The sequence below is a fragment of the Hemicordylus capensis genome, chromosome 12, assembly GCF_027244095.1.
Source record: "Hemicordylus capensis ecotype Gifberg chromosome 12, rHemCap1.1.pri, whole genome shotgun sequence".
Classification (NCBI taxonomy): Eukaryota; Metazoa; Chordata; class Lepidosauria; order Squamata; family Cordylidae; genus Hemicordylus; species Hemicordylus capensis.
The window spans coordinates 21,304,556-21,323,918 of NC_069668.1; the positions used below are offsets into that span (position 1 = coordinate 21,304,556).

The following is a 19,363-nucleotide window of genomic DNA, read 5'->3' on the forward strand; positions in this document are numbered from 1 at the left end:
TCTGGGGGGTCATGAAAGGACAGAGCGTTCTGTTTTGGAACAGTGGTGCCATGGGGGATTGTGTGGCCTGCCCCCTTACTGCTTCTTTGCCCCCCTCCCCATGGGGGGGCCCCACACTGAGGGTGTGTGAGCATGGGGTCCTGCCCCTGCCGGAGGTGTTGGTGGGCACCCCGGGAGGATTTCAGCTGCAGAAATCGCATCAAAGCGGATGCTGCACATGGGAGGCTGTTGTCATGGTGACGGCACAGGCCTCCAGCAGCGGGTAGCAGCAACAGGAATCGTGTGCTTGAGACAACAGGAGACTGGGGGGGGGGCAGGGAGGGAGGGGGGTTTGGGGAGGGGGGCAGGGTGGAGACTGGGAGAGGGTCCCAGTGCTGGACTTGGCTCAAATGGCTCCAGTGAGGATGGAAATGGGGCCGGCCGACTTGGTGCAGGTTTGAAACATCCAAGAGCGAATCCCGGCCTGATGCAGAGCCGTGTGCTTCTATCCTGAGCAAGTCAGATTTATTTATTTATTTGTTTATTTTTATATCCCGCTCTTCCACCAAGGAGCCCTTAAGTACCACATCTTTAAGTTTCTGCTCACAACAACCCTGTGAGGTAGGTTAGGCTGAGAGAGAAGCGACTGGCCCAGAGTCACCCACCAAGTATCATGCCTGAATGGGGATTTGAACTCAGGTCTCCCCGGTCCTAGTTCAGTGCTCTAACCACCACGCTGGATGGACGGAGAATGGGGAAGTGTCTCCTTCGCCGTGTGTGGCCCACATAGGACCTCGTTAAATGAGTTTCTGGTCTTCTGCTGCTTTGATCCGGCTTAGTGGTGGCCTCTAAATGCTGCCTTAAGGTGTGGCGATTCCCAACCCCTAAACTTGGAGTGAAACTGATGTGTTTTAGAAAACCAAAGTAACTCCATTTTACTTAGAATACCAAAGCATCTCCAAGTTTGCTTAGAAAACCTAATTCTAACTTAAAGTAACCCCAGCCAAGCTCAGAGACATACGGCCAATGTCGTTATCTCTCTCCACTAAAATGTATCTAAAGAAACTTGGTTCTCACCGTTCTTTGCTGACAAGTTAATAAAACAGGATGTAACCAAATAAGGGGTGATCACCAGATGAACAATGAATCATTCGCATGCGTACTAGATACTTAGTCCACCATTTTACTGCCACGTATACTATGTCAGCATCATTCAGATTGTCTGTATAAATGTAAGATGCACCTATAACCAATTTGTATTCAATGTGGAGCGTGAGCCCCATTGTCTACCTGCTTCTGCAGAGCATTAAACCAAGCCTCTGATTCCCACTGTGTCTGTTTGATTGGCTTAAGGTGGACCCAGGGACGAACTGAATTCACATCAAAACCAGTTTTAGCCTGAAGGGGATGGGCCCCCCCCCTTGGTTCACAAGCTGGACAGGTTGGGTGCTGGGAGGTTGGATACCATAGGTGGAGATCAGGGTGGATTCCCAGATATTGTTGACTACAACTCCCATAACCCCCAGCCAAAGGACATTGTCACTTGGGGTGATGGGGGGAGTTGTAGTCAACAGCCTCTGGGAATCCCTCTTACAGGGATAATACTGGGGGTGATCCTGCACCTTGGTGAGCCCTGGGACGAGCATGAATGGGCCCCTTTGGCTAAGCAGGGTCTGCCCTGGTTTGCATTTGGATGAGTGACTTTGCATGCAATGGTTTGCATGAGTGCTTTGCATGCCGAAGGCCCCAGGTTCAATCCCTGGTGGCATCTCCAGGGAGGGCTGGAGAACTGGGTTGTGGGAGTGAGAGTGAGTTGTCCCCTGTGCTAAGCAGAGACTATACTGTTTTGCATTTGGATGGGCGACTAGCGACGAAGAGCGATATTTATGTACCGCTTTTCAACCACAGCCCCCAAAGCAGTTAACATAGAGAAATAAGAAACATAAGATAAAGCCCTAAACTGCTTGGGCCCTGGGTATTTAAGAGAGCGTCTTCTTCGTCATGAACCCCACTGCTCACTGAGATCATCTGGAGAGGTCTGTCTGCAGTTGCCACCGGCTTGTCTGGTGGCCACTCAGGGACGGGCCTTCTCCGCTGCTGCCCTGAAGCTTTGGAATACACTCCCTTGTGAAATAAGATCCCCCCATCTCTGACAATTTTTAAAAAGTCTTTAAAGACGCATCTGTTCACCCAGGCTTTTAATTAATATTGTTTTAATGGTTTTAATGCTGTTTTAAAATATTGTTTTAAAATTTTTAAATAGTTGTAATGTTTTAAACTTTTTCTTTTTGTTTTAACTAATGTTTTACTTTCTGTTTTTGTTTTGTAAACCACCCAGAGACTCAAGTTTTGGGTGGTATAAAAATATGTTAAATAAATAATAAAAAATAAATAGGCACCAAGCAGTAGCCCCTGGAGGGTTGCTGTGCCGGGGGTGGGTAGGGCCAGTTGCTCCCCACCTGCTCAACAAAGCGAATCATCATTTTAAAAAGGTGCTTTTATTTATTTATTCCCCTGCTCAGTTAGCAAGGGAATAGCTCAGTGGTGGTGCATCTGCTTTCCATGCAGAAAGTTCCAGGTTCGCTCCCCGGAAGCATCTCTAAGATAGGGCTGAGAGAGACTCCTGCCTGAAACCTTGGAGAGCTGCTGCCAGTCAGTGTAGACAATCCTGAGCCAGATGGATCAACTTGGTATAAGGCAGCTTGCTATGTTCCTATGAATTGTTAGCAGGCCCTGGATTTTGCCCCTTGCTCCAAGAGCCCCTCACTGCCCTGTCCTGGAAAGATAATTTGTCATGCAAACCTGAGGCCTTATTTCCCTACAACAGAGGGAATGCAGTGTCTCATCTCGGGCATACAGAGTGTGCTTTTGGAACCCTTTTTACATGGTGTATTTGCATGGGTGTGGTGTCGTCCAGCTGCTGCTTCCAAAACAATGGGAGCTTTTCAGAGGTGCATCTTTGAGAGAGACCCCACACAAATACAGTTCATCCACCAATGTCCTCAATGGAAAGCCAGTGGATAAATCACCTGGGCCGGGGCATTCATAGGAACGTAGGAAGCTGCCATATACTGAGTCAGACCACTGGTCTATCTAACTCAGTATTGTCTTCACAGACTGGCGGTGGCTTCTCCAAGGTTGCAGGCCAGAATCCCTCTCAGCCCTCTCTTGGAGACGCTGCCAGGGAGGGGACTTGGAACCTAGATGCTCTTGCCAGAGCGGCTCTATACCCTTACAGTGCTCACACACGTAGTCTCCCATTCATTTGCAACCAGGGCAGACCCTGCTTAGCTAAGGGGACCAGTCATGCTTGCTACCACCAGACCAGCTCTAGTATCTTCATGCACTAGGGTTACTCTGTGCACCAGCGCCATGGCTTTCTCTGAGCTATGGCTTGCTGCAGGCGGAGCCAAGACCGAAGGCAAAGTGCAGGCGGCCGGCATGCATGGCTCAGATAAGAACCCTCCAGACCCACTCACGAGCCCGCCTGGCTGGTGGGGAGATGCTTTCTGTCCTGCCCAAGTGTGGGGCTCTTTCAGAGCTGTAGTAAAGGCTGGCAGGCATATTGTGGTTCTTTTAGATTCCCCAGGTGTTGTTGACTACAACTCTCAGAATCCCCAGATGCATTGGCTTTTGCTGGGGGATTCTGGAAGTTGTAGTCAACATCATCTGGGAATCTCTGTTAGGGGGAACACTGATTCAGAGATGCTTGATGACGTGTGTGGATGAGCCACCAGATATAATGCTACAGAGAGCTTTTCGATGTTTCTTTGAATCACTTGAAACGGTATTTTTCAGGGAGACCTCAAGTGATATGGAATCATGTGTTACATGCAGGTCTGAACCAGCTCCGAGGAAGCTGGGTTTAGCCATGGAGGTCATGCTCTGTACATTGATGTGAGATGATCTAGCTATCAAATTCTTGCTTTCCTTTCTTCCTTTCTCCCTTCCTCCAGGAATATAGGAAGCTGCCATATACTGAGTCAGACCCTTGATCCATCTAGCTCAGTATTGTCTGCACAGGCAGGCAGCGGCTTCTCCAAGATTACAGGCAGGAGTCTTTCTCAACTGTACCTGGCGATGCTGCCAAGGAGTGAAAATTGTTCCACTGAGCTATAACCTAAAGGGAATATCTTATAGCGCTTCCATGTATTTTTATTTTTTATATTTGTACACCGCCCCAAACTTTCATCTCCGGGTGGCTTACATGTAGTCTCCCATTCAAATGCAGACCAGGGTGGACCCTGCTTAGCAAATGGGACAACTCATGTTTGCTACCACAAGACTAGCTCTCCTCTCCACAAGACCAGGGTGGCACAGATCGTTCTTTCTGTCCCCCTGTAGGGTAGGACTATTGTGAAGATAATATCTAAGCAGGAATTGTGGTTAATAACAGAGTCGGAATTCAAACCCGGGTTTCTCTGGTTTATCATTTCTGAACAGTAAGAGCTCTTCGTCAGTGGAACTGCCTGCCTCATGAAGTGGCGGTCTTTCCTTAGATGGGGTTTTTCAAGCAGAGGCTGAAATTGTGCTTTGTTGGCACAGTTCATATGAGTGGCGAGCGTCACCTTTTCTTGCCACAGAGCTGGGGTTGCTGGTGTGTGGAAGCCGCCCTTATTTCCCCCCAGTGTACTCGTGACCCAGATCGTCTATGGGCCCCGCTCCTAATGTGGGGGAGGGATGCCGCCCCTCCTGCCTTCCCCCATCCTCTCGCCTCTTCTCCAAGATGCCCTACTTGTATTGGGTGCTGGCAGCTGCGGCACGTAATCGAGGATTCGAGGCAGCGTTCAAGGATGCGTGGTTAATTGGGAAAATGTGGGGAAGTGTGTCAAGCCGGGCGTGGGTGGAGGGGTTGCAGGGGGCACACGCTTGAGTGGGTGGCTGGGAGGCTTTGGGATGTGATGCACTGCTGTGGGGCGGGGGAGAAGCAGCTGCTGGCCACGCACTCATGTGGCTGCCCCCTTCCCGGCAGACCCAGTGTTGTGTCTGGGCACCGGCCTCTTAGCATGGCTCTCTGTGTGGTCAGGCGCTCTGTTGTGTGTGAGATCTTCTGCAATCTGGCCGTTGATTTCCCAACAGGCAGCTGTTGACTTGTCTGTGTGTATTTTAGGGGCATAGTCAGCTGCCATATACTGAGTCTGACCCTTGGTCCATCCAGTTCAGGGTTGTCTACCCAGATTGGCAGCAGCTTCTCTGAAGTTGCAGGCTGGAGTTGCTCTCCATGGAGATGCTGCCAGGGAGAGAACTTGGAACCAAGATTATCTTCCCAGAGCGGCTCCATTATCCCCTCAGGGGAATCTCTACCAGTGCTCACACATGGAGTCTCCCATTCAAATGTAACCAGGGCAGACCCTGCTTAGGTAAGGGGACAAGTTATGCTTGCAACCACAAGACCAGCTCTCCTCTTTGGTGTGTGTATGGATTTGGTTGGTTTTATTCCTCCCCGGGCTGTTTTGTCAGACCGGTCACTATTCCTCCACTAGGGTTGCCAGCTTGGACTGAGGCTGTGCTAGGATAAACCCCCCCACCACTCCAATATATTTTTCACAGTTTCAAGCCACTGAAATCTCCCAAAGGCCTTTGACTGGCCGCCAGAAGTTTAATGCCGATTCTGGGAGGCTCCATGCCAATTTGAGAGGGTTGGCCACCTTGTCGACTAGCTTTTCTAGAACAAAAAACCCACGTAGGCATATCAGGGTTTTTTTTGCGGGTGGGGGGACCCCCCCCAAAGTTCCACATATCTTGACCGCCAGATTTCGGTCTTGATTAATCTGCAATAATGGTCACCTTTTGGCTTTGCACGGATCACTCATCTAATTAGGACCCCTGTGCTACCTTCCAAAAATTGTAAAGGGATGGAAGCTGTAGTTCAACATCTGGGGATCCAAGGTGGAGAACTCCTGATTTAAGAGGTGAAGCAGAAAAGGGGCTAGTCCTCAGTGACTTGCATCAGCCCTGAACCAGAGACCTCTGCTCCAGCGTTACCCAGCCCTCGCCATGCTGGTGGCCAACTCTAACCCGTCTTTCTGCTTCCTCTCGACAGATTTCAATTATGGCACAGAGGACTACGATGTGGAGGGAAACGAGGAGCCCAAAGTCCCACCCGGCGGCTCGGAGACCATGCCTTACATTGACGAATCGCCCACCATGTCCCCCCAGCTCAGCACCCGCGGTCAAGAGAGTGGCGGTGGTGGCACTGACAATGTCTCATTTACTCCCACCGATGGGCTGGGCACCGAGGTAAGTGCTGGTGCTCAGGCAGATGCCGGCAGGGCATTTCATTTCTAATAACCGTAACCATCACCATGTAGCCTTTATTTTGTGCTTTTGAGTGTTCAGAGTGTTTTGGGCCAATTCGGATAATACAGCCGAGTCGGTCCACCTGCATCTGATAAATGTAATGGATCAGAAATCCTTGTGGGTCTGCAAATTGCCCAGTGATCTCCCAGTAGGTCCTGTTTCCAATACATAGTTTGCTTTTCCTATCGTTCAGGGGTTCTCACTCTTGGATCCCCAATTGTCGTCGGCCTACAACTCCCACTATCCCTAACTACAGTGGCCAAAGGCTGAGGATGATGGGAATTGTAGTCAAACTCTATCTGGGGATCCCAGGTTGAGAACCCCTTGCATTACAGCACTTGGGTTAAGACCTGGCAGCGTACTCTGAATGTCAGCCCTTTCGTGCACTATAGTGCAGGCAGAGGATGGGAGAGGAAAATGTGTCATTTCTCCCCCACTTTCTCCCCTCTTCATGACCCCAAACAGACCCACAAGGCGATTGTTCCAAGTTGGCTGGAGCCGTCAACGCTCCTGGGAGTCTGCCGGGGAGAGCTTGCGTGATTTTCGCGGAGGTGCAGACAGGCGTACCATGTCTTACAGACTGTACAGAAGAAGTGGTCTCTTAGGTCCTCTCCGTTGGAAATGCAGGAACGAAAGAGTTGCTGCATTTACCTGACTCCATGATGAGTTTTGTTCTCAATGTTTTGATATTCAAAATCCGGAAGTTGCTTTGAATTCAGAGTCCTTCTGGAAAAATGCAGGTATAACCTGTATTTACCCTCTCTTTTTTTAAGGAGGCTCATCTTAAATTCGGAATTGTCTCCGATTCGGGTAAATACGGGTACCTTAGGTCATCTCTGGTGCTCCTGCCTGCTGCACCCTGGCTAGCAGCTCTTTTAGCAGATCTTACGTAAAGGCACAGAGGCGTGCTTGCTTGCCTGTCTTTTGGGGCACAAGTTTCATACTCCCAGGATGGGGGAATGGCCCATGTTCTCAGGATGGGGAAATAGTACCTGTGCCCACTTTGGGCTACCTAACCGACCGGCTGTGATCTCGGGATCTCATGGTCTGCCTTTGCTGATTCGGTCTCTGAAACTCCTCCTCACGAAGCGGGGAGCCTTTTACGAGACATTTGGAAAAAGTGCAAATATGGACTGTGCTTTCAATATGATTTAATGTGAAGCATTAGTTATTACATTTGGGTAAGATACAAACTTTTTAATTACAAATTAAAAAAAGCAAATGGCACCATTTTCCCTTTGGTGTCCATGATGCTATAGCTGGAAGCCGCTTGCATATCTGTGTCTCCCTCCATGCCTCCAAAGTGTAAGCACTGTTAATTTCTTTTTAAAGGCACAGCACTGGCGCACATACTAATATTTTTAATTAAAACAGAACCCCTGACAAAGCACCGTAGAGATGTAACGGACAAGACTGCTTGCCTTTATAGGCAAGGTGATTGCTTTCTTGTACTGGGCTCCGGTGATTCAAAAAGCTGGGATCACACGCAACGTTTTATGGTGGGGGTTCTCGAATTGCAGTCCCCAGGGGTTAATAAAAGAACAGCCCTGCTGGATCAGGCCCAAGGAAGCCCATCAAGTCCAGCATCCTGTTTTCACACAATGGACCAAAAGATGCCACGGGGGAGCTGACAGGCAAGAGGGATGTGCAGGCCCTCTCTCCTGCTGTGGTTGTTCCCCTGCAACTGGGATTGAGAGGCATCTTGCCTCTGAGGCTGGAGGTGGCCCACAGCTACCAGACTAGTAGCCATTGATAGCCTCGTCCTCCATGAATCTGTCTAAGCCCCTTTTCAAGCCATCCAAGCTGGTGGCCATCACCACATCCCGTGGCAGAGAGTTCCATAGATTAATTCTGCACTGTGTGAAAAAGGGACTTCTTCTTATCGGTCCAAAATTCCCCGACCTTCAGTTTCATGGGGTGATCCCTGGTTCTAGTATTGGGAGAGAGGGAGAGGAATTTCTCTCTGTCCATTCTCTCTATTCCATGCATAATTTTATCCACCTCAGTCATGTCTCCCCTTAGTCGCCTCTTTTCCAAGGCAACGAGCCCCAGAGGCTGTAGCCTAGCCTCCTAAGGAAGGTGCTCCAGGCCCCTGATCACCTGGGTTGCCCTCCTCAGCACCTTTCCCAGTTCTATGATACCCTTATTGGGTTGTTGGACTACAATTCCCATCATCCCCTGGCACAATGACTGGAGATGACGGTTTTGCTCCCTGCTTTTAGAACGTGCCTGTGATTTTGTTCCAACTGATAGCAGCTCTTCAAGGTTCTCCTTAGAGATGGTCTTATCTTCTTTTATCTGGGTTTTTTTTTTTGGTGGGGGTGTTGGCTATATAAACCCACCTGAGCCTTTTTTGGAAGAGCAGTATATAAATCAGATAGATAGATAGATAGATAGATAGATAGATAGATAATAAATATTGCTCTAGAGAAGGGGTTCTCAAACCTGTGTTTCCAGATGATGTTGTTGGACTAAAACTCCCATCATTCCCAGCCACTGTGGCTAGGGATGATGGGAGTTGTAGTCCAACAACATCATCTGGAGACACAAGTTTGAGAACCCGAGTTCTAGTGAATAATATCCCTCCCACACACTGGAATCTGAGTAGCTTGCTCCACCTAGTGGTCATCATTTGGTATTACACAACTTTCAAATCTTCCGGGTAGGAAAAATAGCTGTTCCCTCACAGCCTTTCTTTGGAATCTGATTTCAGAATTAACCCTTCAGACGGTAACCACCATCCCTATGTAGTTCCTTTCCAAAGCTCACCCGAGTCCTGCATTTATATGATTTCTGCAAGTCCTCACGACAGTTTTGCAATGGAGGCTGGTTTTACACAGATGTCGCTTGCGTACAGAGAAACTGTGTCTCAAGTGTCTGCCCTGATGGGTCCCAAACTCATCTGTACTAGGGATGTGCATGGAACCAGCTGGCCCGGTCGGTTTGAGTCCGGACTAGACTCGAACCCAACTGGGCCAGTTCGGTCCGGCACCCTCTCGAACCCGCCCCGGCTCGGTCCAGTCCGAGGGGGGGGTGCGTTTGTGGACCTTAGACAGAGGATCCCTTTACACTCAAGTGCTGTGTGTTTGGCCCAGCAGCTTCCAAACGGATGCTCGTGCAGCATGTGAAATAAAGTTGTCTGCACCCACCACAGAGCCCAAGAAGGCTGCCTGCTACATCTCAGGGCCCTGGTCAGTGAGGTGGCAAGAGCTAATCCCACCTCCTGACGGTGCTGTCTGGTTTTTCAGTGCTAGCAGAGAACTGTGGAACATAGGAAGCTGCCTTAGACGGCGTCAGACCCTTGGTCCATGCAACTCAGTAGTGTCTACACTGATTGGCAGCAGCTCCCCAATTTTTCAAGCATGAGTCTTTCCCAGCCTACTTGGAGTGAGCCTGGGACCCTTCTGCATGCAACACGGATGCCCTACCATTCATCTCTCCTGCTTCTGTGCTTGAGAGTCTGTTCCCCTTTTGTGCACTCTACTGTGGGGTTGCAATGCAACCCCCTCCAAGGCCTGGGATTTAGCACATTCTTCCCACGGTGCTTTCCTGCCTGCGCTTCAAAGCTCTTCCTCCGGCTGTCTTCGAGAATCGGAAAACCTGCTGGACAGATTTCCTCCGGCGCGTGTGCCTGCAGCCTTCAGGGTTGTGCAGAGCTCCGCATCTAAGAGCTGCTTTAGCACCTCCTGCACAGGAAAGCTGTTCTGAGCCCTCACAAAATGAGATGGTGTCGACAAGCTGTCTGATTGTGCAAAGGGCCCCAAAGTTCAAATGGTGTTTTTCAAAAAGAGGAGCTTTTTGCCGTCTTTCTCCAGATGGACAGGAGACTGAGAGAGCAGCAGGGACACTCTCTGTCGGAAGAGGGCCTAGCCATGTCTCTTTAAATATGCGCATTCACAAACGTGGAGCTTGGGGGTGAATGGTCAAGGAAGCACACTCTGGACTTCGAACAATCCCCAAGTAGAATTTACTCCATTCTGATCTCTCAGAAGCGTGGAATTTAGCAGGAGGGGGTTGGCATCCAGCACTGTTAAGAAGCTCGGCTTTCTTTTTTCCAATATAAAAAAGTCAAGTTTGTAGTCCTTAGGAGGGCACCAATAGACCCGAAGGTGTGTGAGTGCTGCTTGAAGCCAGGCAGGTTGTCCAACTAGCTCCTCAGCCCCCAGGGGTGGGGGTGTCAGTGCTCCATGTCGCTTTTCGCCCCTCCCCGTGAATATTAATACAAAATGTACAAAAGTGGCATGTAGAGATCTCATTTGCATCTTGCATGCAAGAAAAAAATCCATGCAGCTTTTCTTATTCACATAATTGCGTAGCAATTTTTTTGTCATGGAGCGGTTCACAGATAAAGTTTATTATTGTTATTTATTATTGTTATTTATTTAGTTAAGATTCTCCCCCCCCCCCGGAAGAGGAGGCTTTGGAAATACCCCCCACACCCCAGCTCCTCCCTCCCTAGCGGTGCCCACTTTTGCCAAGGCAGGCCCCATAGCTCAGGGGATTTGCAAGTCTTAAAACTCTCAATCCTCTTGGGCCGCTCTCCTGGCCGGCTTGGGGCATTTAACGCTTTCCCTGCCATCTTGCCTAGGCGGGAATAGCAGCAGCCAGCCAGACGCTGCTTGGGCCTCCTCCTTCCCTGCTGAGGTCGCGCTCCTGTGTCTGCCCTCTGACCCCTTTCTCCCACTTTGCACTGGCTCCAGAGTTTTGGCCCAGAGGCTGCTAACCTGTGGCTCTCCAGCGGCTCGCGGACTACAGCTCCCATCATCCCTGTCCTGCTTGCTGCATTACCCATCAGCCCCCTGCTCCCCTCTCCTTCCCCCTCTTTGGAACGTCTTGTCCCTGTGAAGTGCAGCAGCCAAGAGGGTGAGCTGGAAAGCCCCTGATTCAGTCCTTGGCCTTCGCTGAAACCCCTTCAGCCTCAACTGCCCAGTCTGCAAAATGGGCCTCATATGATCGCTGTCGGCGTTGAAGGTCAAGTTGTGCCATCGAGTTGGTGTCGACTCATGGCGACCACATTGCCCTGTGGTTGTCTTGGGTAGAATACAGGAGGGGTTTGCCATTGCCTCCTCCCGCTCAGTATGAGATGATGCCTTTCAGTACCTTCCGATGTCGCTGCTGCCCGATATTGGTGTTTCCCACAATCTGGGAAACAGACCAGCAGGGACTCGAACCGGCAACCTTGGTGTTTAGAGTTGCTTGATTGCTGAGGTGGTGTGGGCCAAACACTTCTGAATGCCAGGCCAGCTGCCTAATGGTAGCCATGTTCACCACTGGGCGATGGCCCCCTGACCCCATCCCGTTTCCCTTCATAACGTTGCGCTGTTGGGTTATTTTGTGCCCCTTCACTTCCAGTGCTTCATGGACAGATGACCTTGAGGAGAAGCACAACGTTCCCTCAAGGCAGGTCAGGGTGAGGCCTGGAAAATACCAGAATGCTGGCCGGATGGGCACCGGGCACCTCCTGGCCCAAGGCGGCTGGAGCTTTTCCTTGCACACCCTGAGCTGTGAGGAGAAAGATCAGTTCTCCACCTGCCGGCTGCCTCCTGCAGGGTAGGTGTTCCGGCCTCAGGTTCTCCCACCTGCTACCTGCCTGGGACCCAGCCCTTCCCCGCCGCATGGGCCTCTGTTTCTTTTTTCTCCTTCCCCTCTGCCTCTGGCAGGCCTCTTCTTTCTTTCTTCTCCGCCTCCACTCCACCCTTCCTCCTCCTCATCAGGAAAGAAGAAGCAGCAGCCTCCGTGGTTTCCTCCAAGGGGTCTCCTCTGGGCTCTCCGCGGGAGGCAGGCGGGAGGAAGAAGGCTCCCACCTCCCCAGGAGAGTCTGTTGCCAGCTGGGGCACAACAGCCGCCCAGACGGTGGGCAGCAGGAAGGGGTTAAGCCCAGCCACAAGCGAGCAAGCTTGCGGCTTGGCCCGTCTCTTCCTCTCTCCCACAGGGGTTGGGCTCCTGGCCTCGGCTGGGGGTGGGAACCGTGGGTTCCTGGCGGCACAGAGCAGGGTGCCCAGCCATGGCTGCTGGTCTTGGCAGGCAGTGCCAGGCTCCCTCCATCCCAGGCCTGGCGGCCCCCGCGCCCTAGGGCCCTTCTCTCCCAAGCCTGCCTGGCCAGGGCCTCGGAGGACGGGCCATGCGAGAGGAAGAGGAAGCCATTGGCTATCTCGACAAGGTCTTGGAGGATGAGGAGAAGGACGGCTCGCCGGCCAGCTTTTGGGCCTTGGAGAAGGTGGGTCCCAGGTGGAGCTGGCCGGCTTGGGGAGCAGGGGTTGGCAGCAGTGGCCGGCTTCCTTGACAAGAGGGGCGCCTCCTACGGCTGCTGGTGCCTCGCATGTTAGAGGAACGACAGCCCTGTGGCATTGGCACTGCTCTAAACCAAGGGCTGGAGTGTCCCGGAGGTAGGAAGGGCCACCTCCACAGGGGAAGAGGGGCCAGCCCCAATCCTGCAGCCTAGGAGCTGTGCTTTGGGTTCACCCCCTTGCTCCGCCCCTCTGGGGCAGGGCAGGATGGAGGCTGCCACTTGGAGACCTGTGCATCAAGAGGTCCCAGAGTTGTGCTGCCTTGCCCTGGGAACCCCACCCCACCCCATCCCTCCCCAGTGTGGTGGTGGGGAGGAAAGGCCCCCTCTGTACGTGTGCAGAGACAAGCTGTTTGTTTGGGGGCCGGCTCCTCTGATCACCGGATTGGGCCCAACTTTTCTGGACTTGGCAGCAATTGGCTGCTCTGCGTGTTGGTTCCGGGTTGGGGCTGTGTTTGTGGGAGTGGGGTGGGGGGTCAGCCCCACTCCCTCCCCCCCCCAGTCCGCCTGCTCCCTTTAGAGCAGAAGGATATCTGGGGGGCGAGGCAGGTGTAGGTCACGGGGCCGATAAGGCTGTTTAGGCTGGGCAGGCGCCGGTGGATATTTCCGTGCGGCCCTCAGGCCGGCTGGCCAAGATTGCCTTCCCCCATTTCAAAAGGTGTTGCTCAGGATGATGGGAGTTGTGGTCCTACAATTAAGGCTCCTGAGTTAAGGGCTTTATTGGAGTGCTCCCCTCGCTTATTTTCCCTTCGAGAGCTTCAGGCCTTGGGAAGGGCTGAGGTTGCTCCAGGATTCGCGTCTGGGGTTGGAATGACCAGGAAGCAGACTTCGGCTAGACATTGGGAAGGATTCCCTCCCTGTTGGCCAGCGGAACAGTCTGCCTCATGCAGCGGTGGGCACTCTTTCACTGGGGGCGTTTTCAGGCTGAGGCGTCTGCCAGGGAAGTTGTCACGGTTTTCTACTCTGCACAGGAAGGTTGGAATAGAAGATCTCCGAGGTCCCTTCTCTTGACGCTAGCAGCCTATGAAGCAACTCTAGTGTTCATTGCCAAGCGTGTGCAGAATGCATTTGTTGTTTGGGGGCAGGGCCAGTTACAGCTCTCTCTCGCCCCTGTGGGGTCAGAGGGCTTTGCTTCTAGGGCAGTCTGAGGCCCAGATGCACGCTAGGTCTTGGACGTCCTCACTAGGCTGGGGTGGCCCCCTTTTCTGGGGGCACCCAGAGAGGCCGGCTTTCCTTTGTTTCCCCCCCACGGAAAAACCAGCTGTGCCAATGGGTGTGCCAGGCCCGGGCTGGCAGACATGGCGTGGGCACGTCCCTGCCCTGGAGTGGTTAGCTGAGGGAAAGGGCTGGGTCCATGGGGCAGCCCCAAGGAGGCCTCCGTGTGGGAGGCATTGGGAAGATGGGAGGGAGAGCTTGGGGCATCTGGGAAGGCGGCCGTGGGTCAGGCAGGCCCCAGCAGGTCCCTGCTTGGAGACTCCAGAAGAAAATGGGACTGCCTGGTGCTTTGTAGAATGACATTTTAAGCACACACACACAAAGCAGATGTCTCGTCTGTGCCCCAAGAAACGTACCATCTATATTTAGCCAAGTGCAGCAGGGAGCAGGAAGGCACGAGGGGAACCCGCGATAGATCTGACCGCACGCCGGTTTTGTTTTGGGTTGGGAAGAAGGGTAAAGAGAGCCCTGTCGCCCTCTTGGAGGTTGCTCCTGCCCTGCGGAACTCCCTTCCACAAGATATTCGGCTGCCAATAGGCTTCCGGGCAAAAGACAAACTGCTGGTTATAACCTATAAAGCCCTGAACGGCTTAGGCCCTGGATATTTAAGAGAACGTCTTCTTCATTATGAGCCCCACTGCCCATTGAAATAGTCTGGAGAGGTCCGTCTCCAGTTGCTGCCATGGGGACGGGCCTTCTCGGTTGCTGCCCCGAGACTGTGGAATGCGCCCCCTACTGAAATACGGTCCTCCCCATCTCTGGCAATTTTTAAAAAGCATTTGAAAACCCACCTCGTCACCCAAGCTTTTTCAGCTTCTTAAATTTTCAGGTTTTAATCCGTGGTTGATTTTTAAATTGTTTACATTATTATTTTTTGAATATGTTTTAACTTGTGTTATGTTATTGTTAACCGCCCAGAGATGAAAGTTTGTTTGTTTGTTTGTTTGTTTGTTTGATTGATATTAGCTGGCCCCCTCTTTGGGGCTGTTTTTGGCTGTTAAAGACCCCCCTTTTGAAGCTGGCCTTAGTGGGTTTGTGATTATCCCTGGTGTGGTTTAAAAACATAGATTGTGTTTAAATGTTATTGTAAGCCACTTTAAGTTAGTTTGTTTTGAAGGACAGGATATACTTAAAAAAATAAAATTAAAAATAGAGCTTCGGCCAGAGGCTTCGCAGAAAGGATGGGTATTCGGGGCAAGGGGGATTGGACAGAACAGAGATGGGGCCGTCTGGGTAGCCAACCTAAGGCTCTCCAGCTGGACCAGCTCCCATCATCCAGTGCAGCCGGGGGTGATGGGAGTTGTAGTGTAGCGGAAGCGTGCTAACCTCCGGCTGGCTGCCTTTGAACTGGGTGTTCTGCGCGAAAGCACCAGGCATTTTGGAGGGGGAAAGGAGAGAGGTGTTGCAGTGAACAGGGATGTTTGGACAAAGGTGTGGAGTGGAAGGCTGGGGTGCCATGGGGAATGAGGACCATGGGATGGAGAGGGGAGGACTTGCCCAGAACGTGGGAGGGATGGAAGGCCAGCAGAGGGGTTCGAGGAGGGGTGGGAGATCTGGGGGGCAGAGGAGAGAATTCCAAGGGGCTATTGGGAGAGCCCAAGGCATCCCCTCTTAGCCCGGGAGTGGGATGGGGGGCTAAGAGGAAATGCCTTGGGCCCTCCCAGTGCAGGGGGGCGGAGGGGTCTTCCATTTGATTCATCTCAGGAATATGGTGGACTGCAAGCTTTATAACTGGTGTGTGTGTGTGTGTGTGTGTGTGTGTGTGTGTGTCGCTAGGGAGTGGAGTACTTTGCAAGTGGGCACCCCCTCTGTTTCCACGCTATTCATGTTTGGCTTCCAGGTGCGGCCCGGATTTAGGAACATAGGAAGCTGCCATATACTGAGTCAGGCCCTTGATCTATCTAGCTCAGTATTGTCTACCCAGGCTGGCAGTGGCTTCTCCCAAGTTGCAGGCAGGAGTCTCTCTCTCAGCCCTATCTCGTTGGAGATGCTGCTGCCAGGGAGGGAACTCGGAACCTAGATGCTCTTCCCAAAGCAGCCCCATTATCCCGTAAGGGGAATCTCTTCCAGGGCTCACACATGTAGCCTCCCATTCAGATGCAAGCCAGGCTGGACCCTGCTTAGCTAAGGGGACCATTCGTGCTTGCTCCCTCAAGGTCAGCCAAGCAGACCGTCGGGCTCTACCCTTGGTCAAGTGGAGGCCTGCCAGTGGCTGTTGGACTCCAACTCCCATCACCCCCATCTGCACTATGTCTGAGGGTTATGGGAGTTGTAGTCCAGCAACAGCTGGGGAGCCTTAGGTGATCCCCACCCTCCCCAGCTGGAGATGACAAGCTTTGCTTCCCTGCTAAGGCACCTGTTGTGGGGGCTATGGTGGTGAGACAGTTCTGAATGGTCTGGTGCTGGGATCTGTGTTCAGATTCTGCCTTGGCCGTGCAGCTTGCTGGGCAGCCTTGGGTAAGTTGCTGGCATTGAGCGTAACCTGGGAGTGCTCAAGCGTGGGTCCCCAGGTTATGTAGGGACAATGGGTGTGTGTGTGTGTGTGTGTGTAATGGATGATGGGAGTTGTAGTCTCAACAACATTGATTCAGGGGCATCCTGCCTCTGAATCAATGTCTGGAGGTGGGTAACCTCACAGGGCTGTTATGAGGATAAAAATAGGATAACCCACCTATTGTGCTGTCCTGAACTCCTGGGCGGGGAGGGGAAATGCACCCTCTACATGCTCAGAGGCACTTGGCTTTACCGCCGCTTCTGCTAGAGTTGAGCTGTTCATTTTGCTCAGATTGGATGCCTAAACTCTGTCCGCTTTGCCAACCCCACAGGGCGAACGGGATGCCGGCAAAGGCCTGGACATGCGGAAGCTGGTCCTCAAGGATTTCTTGGCCAGTGAGGAAATGTACATCAACCAGCTGGAGGCGCTGTTATTGGTGAGTCAGCCCTGGAGAGGGCGGGGAGAGAAGATCGCCCCCAGTTGGCCCTGTGTGCGTTTGGGCAATTTGGGGTTGTCGTTAAAGGTGGGGTGGCTGTAACTTGTTTATTTTGGAGGGGAGTGGAAGGAAGAAGGGAGGGTAGCCCCGGGCAGTGGGGAGGGTGTGGCAAAGCCATCTCCAAGAGAAGCGGGTGGATTTCTCCAAGAACACAGAAAACTGCCTTGCCAGGCGAGAGCAGGGCTCTGCCTCCTAATTTCCAACCGTGGCTAGCCAAACACATCCAGGAAAGTTAACAATCAGGGCCTGCAGCAGACAGGCTGGGTTTTTTTTGTTTTTTTGTCTCTTGCAGCTGGCACACTGAGATAGACTGCCTCTGAAGCTGGAGGCTCCATTCTTAGCATTCAGGGCTGGCAGCCTTGGAAAGACGGAATGCAAGAATTGCCTTACTGGATCCCACCCAAACCACATCTTGCTGAGCGTCCAACTGTTAGGAACGTAGCACGCTGCTGCCTACTGAGTCAGACCCTTGGTCCATCTAGCGCAGGCTTGTCTACACTGACTGGCAGCAGCTCTCCAAGGTTTTGGGCTCAGGGGTCTCTCCCAGCCCAACGTGGCGAGGCTGCCAGGGGTTGGACCTGGGACCTTCTCGAGTGCTGAGCGACGGCCTCGTCCCTGAAGGGGAATCTTTTACAGCATCACAACGAGCCCGCCAGATGCCCTCTTGAAGTTCACATGGAGCTTTCCCCAGTATCACCTACTGTCCCTGAACATGGAGGTTCTGTTGAGCGTGTGCAGCTCATAACTGCCCTTTAAGTGTGTGGCCCTCCCACAGCACCCGAAAGTGAATTTAGTCAGCGTCCAGACGGCTGTAGCATCTCCGGAGGACTCCTCTTAACTAGCCTCATCTTGAAAGTCTTGCTTTTTAATGTATTTATAGCGCTGGCTTCCTCTTTCCAGCCGGCTTTGCACAACACCCTTATGGGACGAGGCGGGGGGGGCCCTCGGCTCCTTCTGGATCCTGGCGCTGTGGGGCAACTTGCTGGGCTGTGGGCTATTGAAAGCCCTCTTCTCTTCTGCTGACCTCTCTCCAAGGCAGGGAACTGAGTTTCAGCTGGAAGTTACTAGCAGACTAGTAGCCAATGATAGGCTGTCCTCCATGAACTTGTCTAAGCCCCTTTTCAAGCCATCCAAGCTGGTGGCCAGTCACCACATCCCGTGGCAGAGAGTTCCATAGATTAATTATGTGCTGTGTGAAAAAGGACTTCCTCTTTGTTGGTCCAAAATTTCCCAGCCTTCAGTTTCACGGGGTGACCCCCTGGTTCTAGTGTTGTGAGAGGGGGAGAGAAATTTCTCTCTGTCCACCCTCTCGTCTCCATGCATGATTTTATAGACCTCTATCATGTCTCCCCGCAGTCATCTTTTTTCTAAACTAAAAAGCCCCAGGTGTTGTAGTCTTGCCTCGTAAAAAAGGTGCTCCAGGCCCCTGATCATCTTGGTTGCCCTTTTCTGTACCTTCTCCAGTTCAACAATGTCCTTTTTTAGATGTGGTGACCAGAACTGTACGCAATACTCCAAGTGTGGTCGCACCATAGTTTTGTATAAGGGCATTATAATGTTAGCCGTTTTATTTTCAACTAGTGTTTTCAGGCCCGTTGAAATAACGGGCGCTAGTAGGGGAGAGTTTTTCCCCCCTGCCCCACTCCATCTCACCTTTGCCCCCCCTGCCCCTTGCCCGAGCAACTTGTCCCTTGTCCTTGCCCTTGTCCCCCCTCCCTCTTGCCCGAGACCTCCTTAGCCAATCCAGCCCGCGACAGTCGGGCGAACTAAAAGCAGTTTTTGCGAAGAAGAGAGGAGCTCCCGAACAGAGCTCCTCTGTGTGCTAAGCCACTGCCCTAACTGCCGCTATGGACGCAAAGGACGCAATAGGTGTCCTTTGTGCCCAAAGCACCAGTTTGGGAAGAGGCTTAGCACAGAGAGGAGCTCTGTTCGCAAGCTCCTCTCTTCTTTGCAAAATATGCTTTTACTTCGCCCGACTGTCGCGGGCTGGATCGGGTAAGGAGGGCTCGGGCAGCTGGAAGGGCGGGAGGGTGGCTGGCAGCAGCGGCCGCGGAGGCATTCTCATGGGCCATTTTGGCCCTTAATCATTTGGGGGGGGGATTGGGGAAGGAGTAATTGGACAGTTGGGAGGGTGGGAGAGTGGTTGGCGGCGGCGGCCGCGGTGGGAAACATTTGGGGCAAGGGTAATTTTGGGGCCGGGCAAGGCCCCCAAAGTTTTCTAGCCGCCCGTCCTTGGCGGCGCCACCAGGCCTCGGCCATGGCTCCGCCGCCGCCTTGGCCAGCTTCCCCCGCCACCTCTTTCCTGGCTTTGCGGGGCTTCACCGGCTTCTTCGGGGCGGCCGCTTCTCGCCGCCCAACATAGCCGCCAGGTGCTGGTGGTCGTATCTCCCTCAGACTGTTCTGCGCATGCGCTCCGCGCATGCTCAGAACGGCTGAGGGAGGCACGGACACACACTTGGTTGTCCACGGATGGACACCAAGCCTTTTATTAGAGAGGATCCCTTTCCTAATGATCCCTAGCATGGAATTGGCCCTTTCCCCAGCTGTTGTGCACTGAGTCAGCACTTTCAACTAACTGTCCACCACTTTCAAC

At 52.5% G+C, this 19,363-nt stretch overlaps 1 protein-coding gene across 5 annotated transcripts in view; it reads left to right on the forward strand.

Annotated features, from left to right (window-relative positions):
- Window positions 1–19,363, forward strand: part of LOC128336210 (active breakpoint cluster region-related protein-like) — a 92,976-nt gene that overhangs the window by 25,319 nt on the left and 48,294 nt on the right. For 3 of the 5 annotated variants that reach the window (XM_053275519.1, XM_053275521.1, XM_053275520.1), the window contains exons 2-3: window positions 6,023–6,219; window positions 16,606–16,710. In XM_053275519.1, the coding sequence (XP_053131494.1) occupies window positions 6,023–6,219; window positions 16,606–16,710 (302 nt within the window). The other 2 variants (XM_053275522.1, XM_053275523.1) reach the window with 2 other exon arrangements.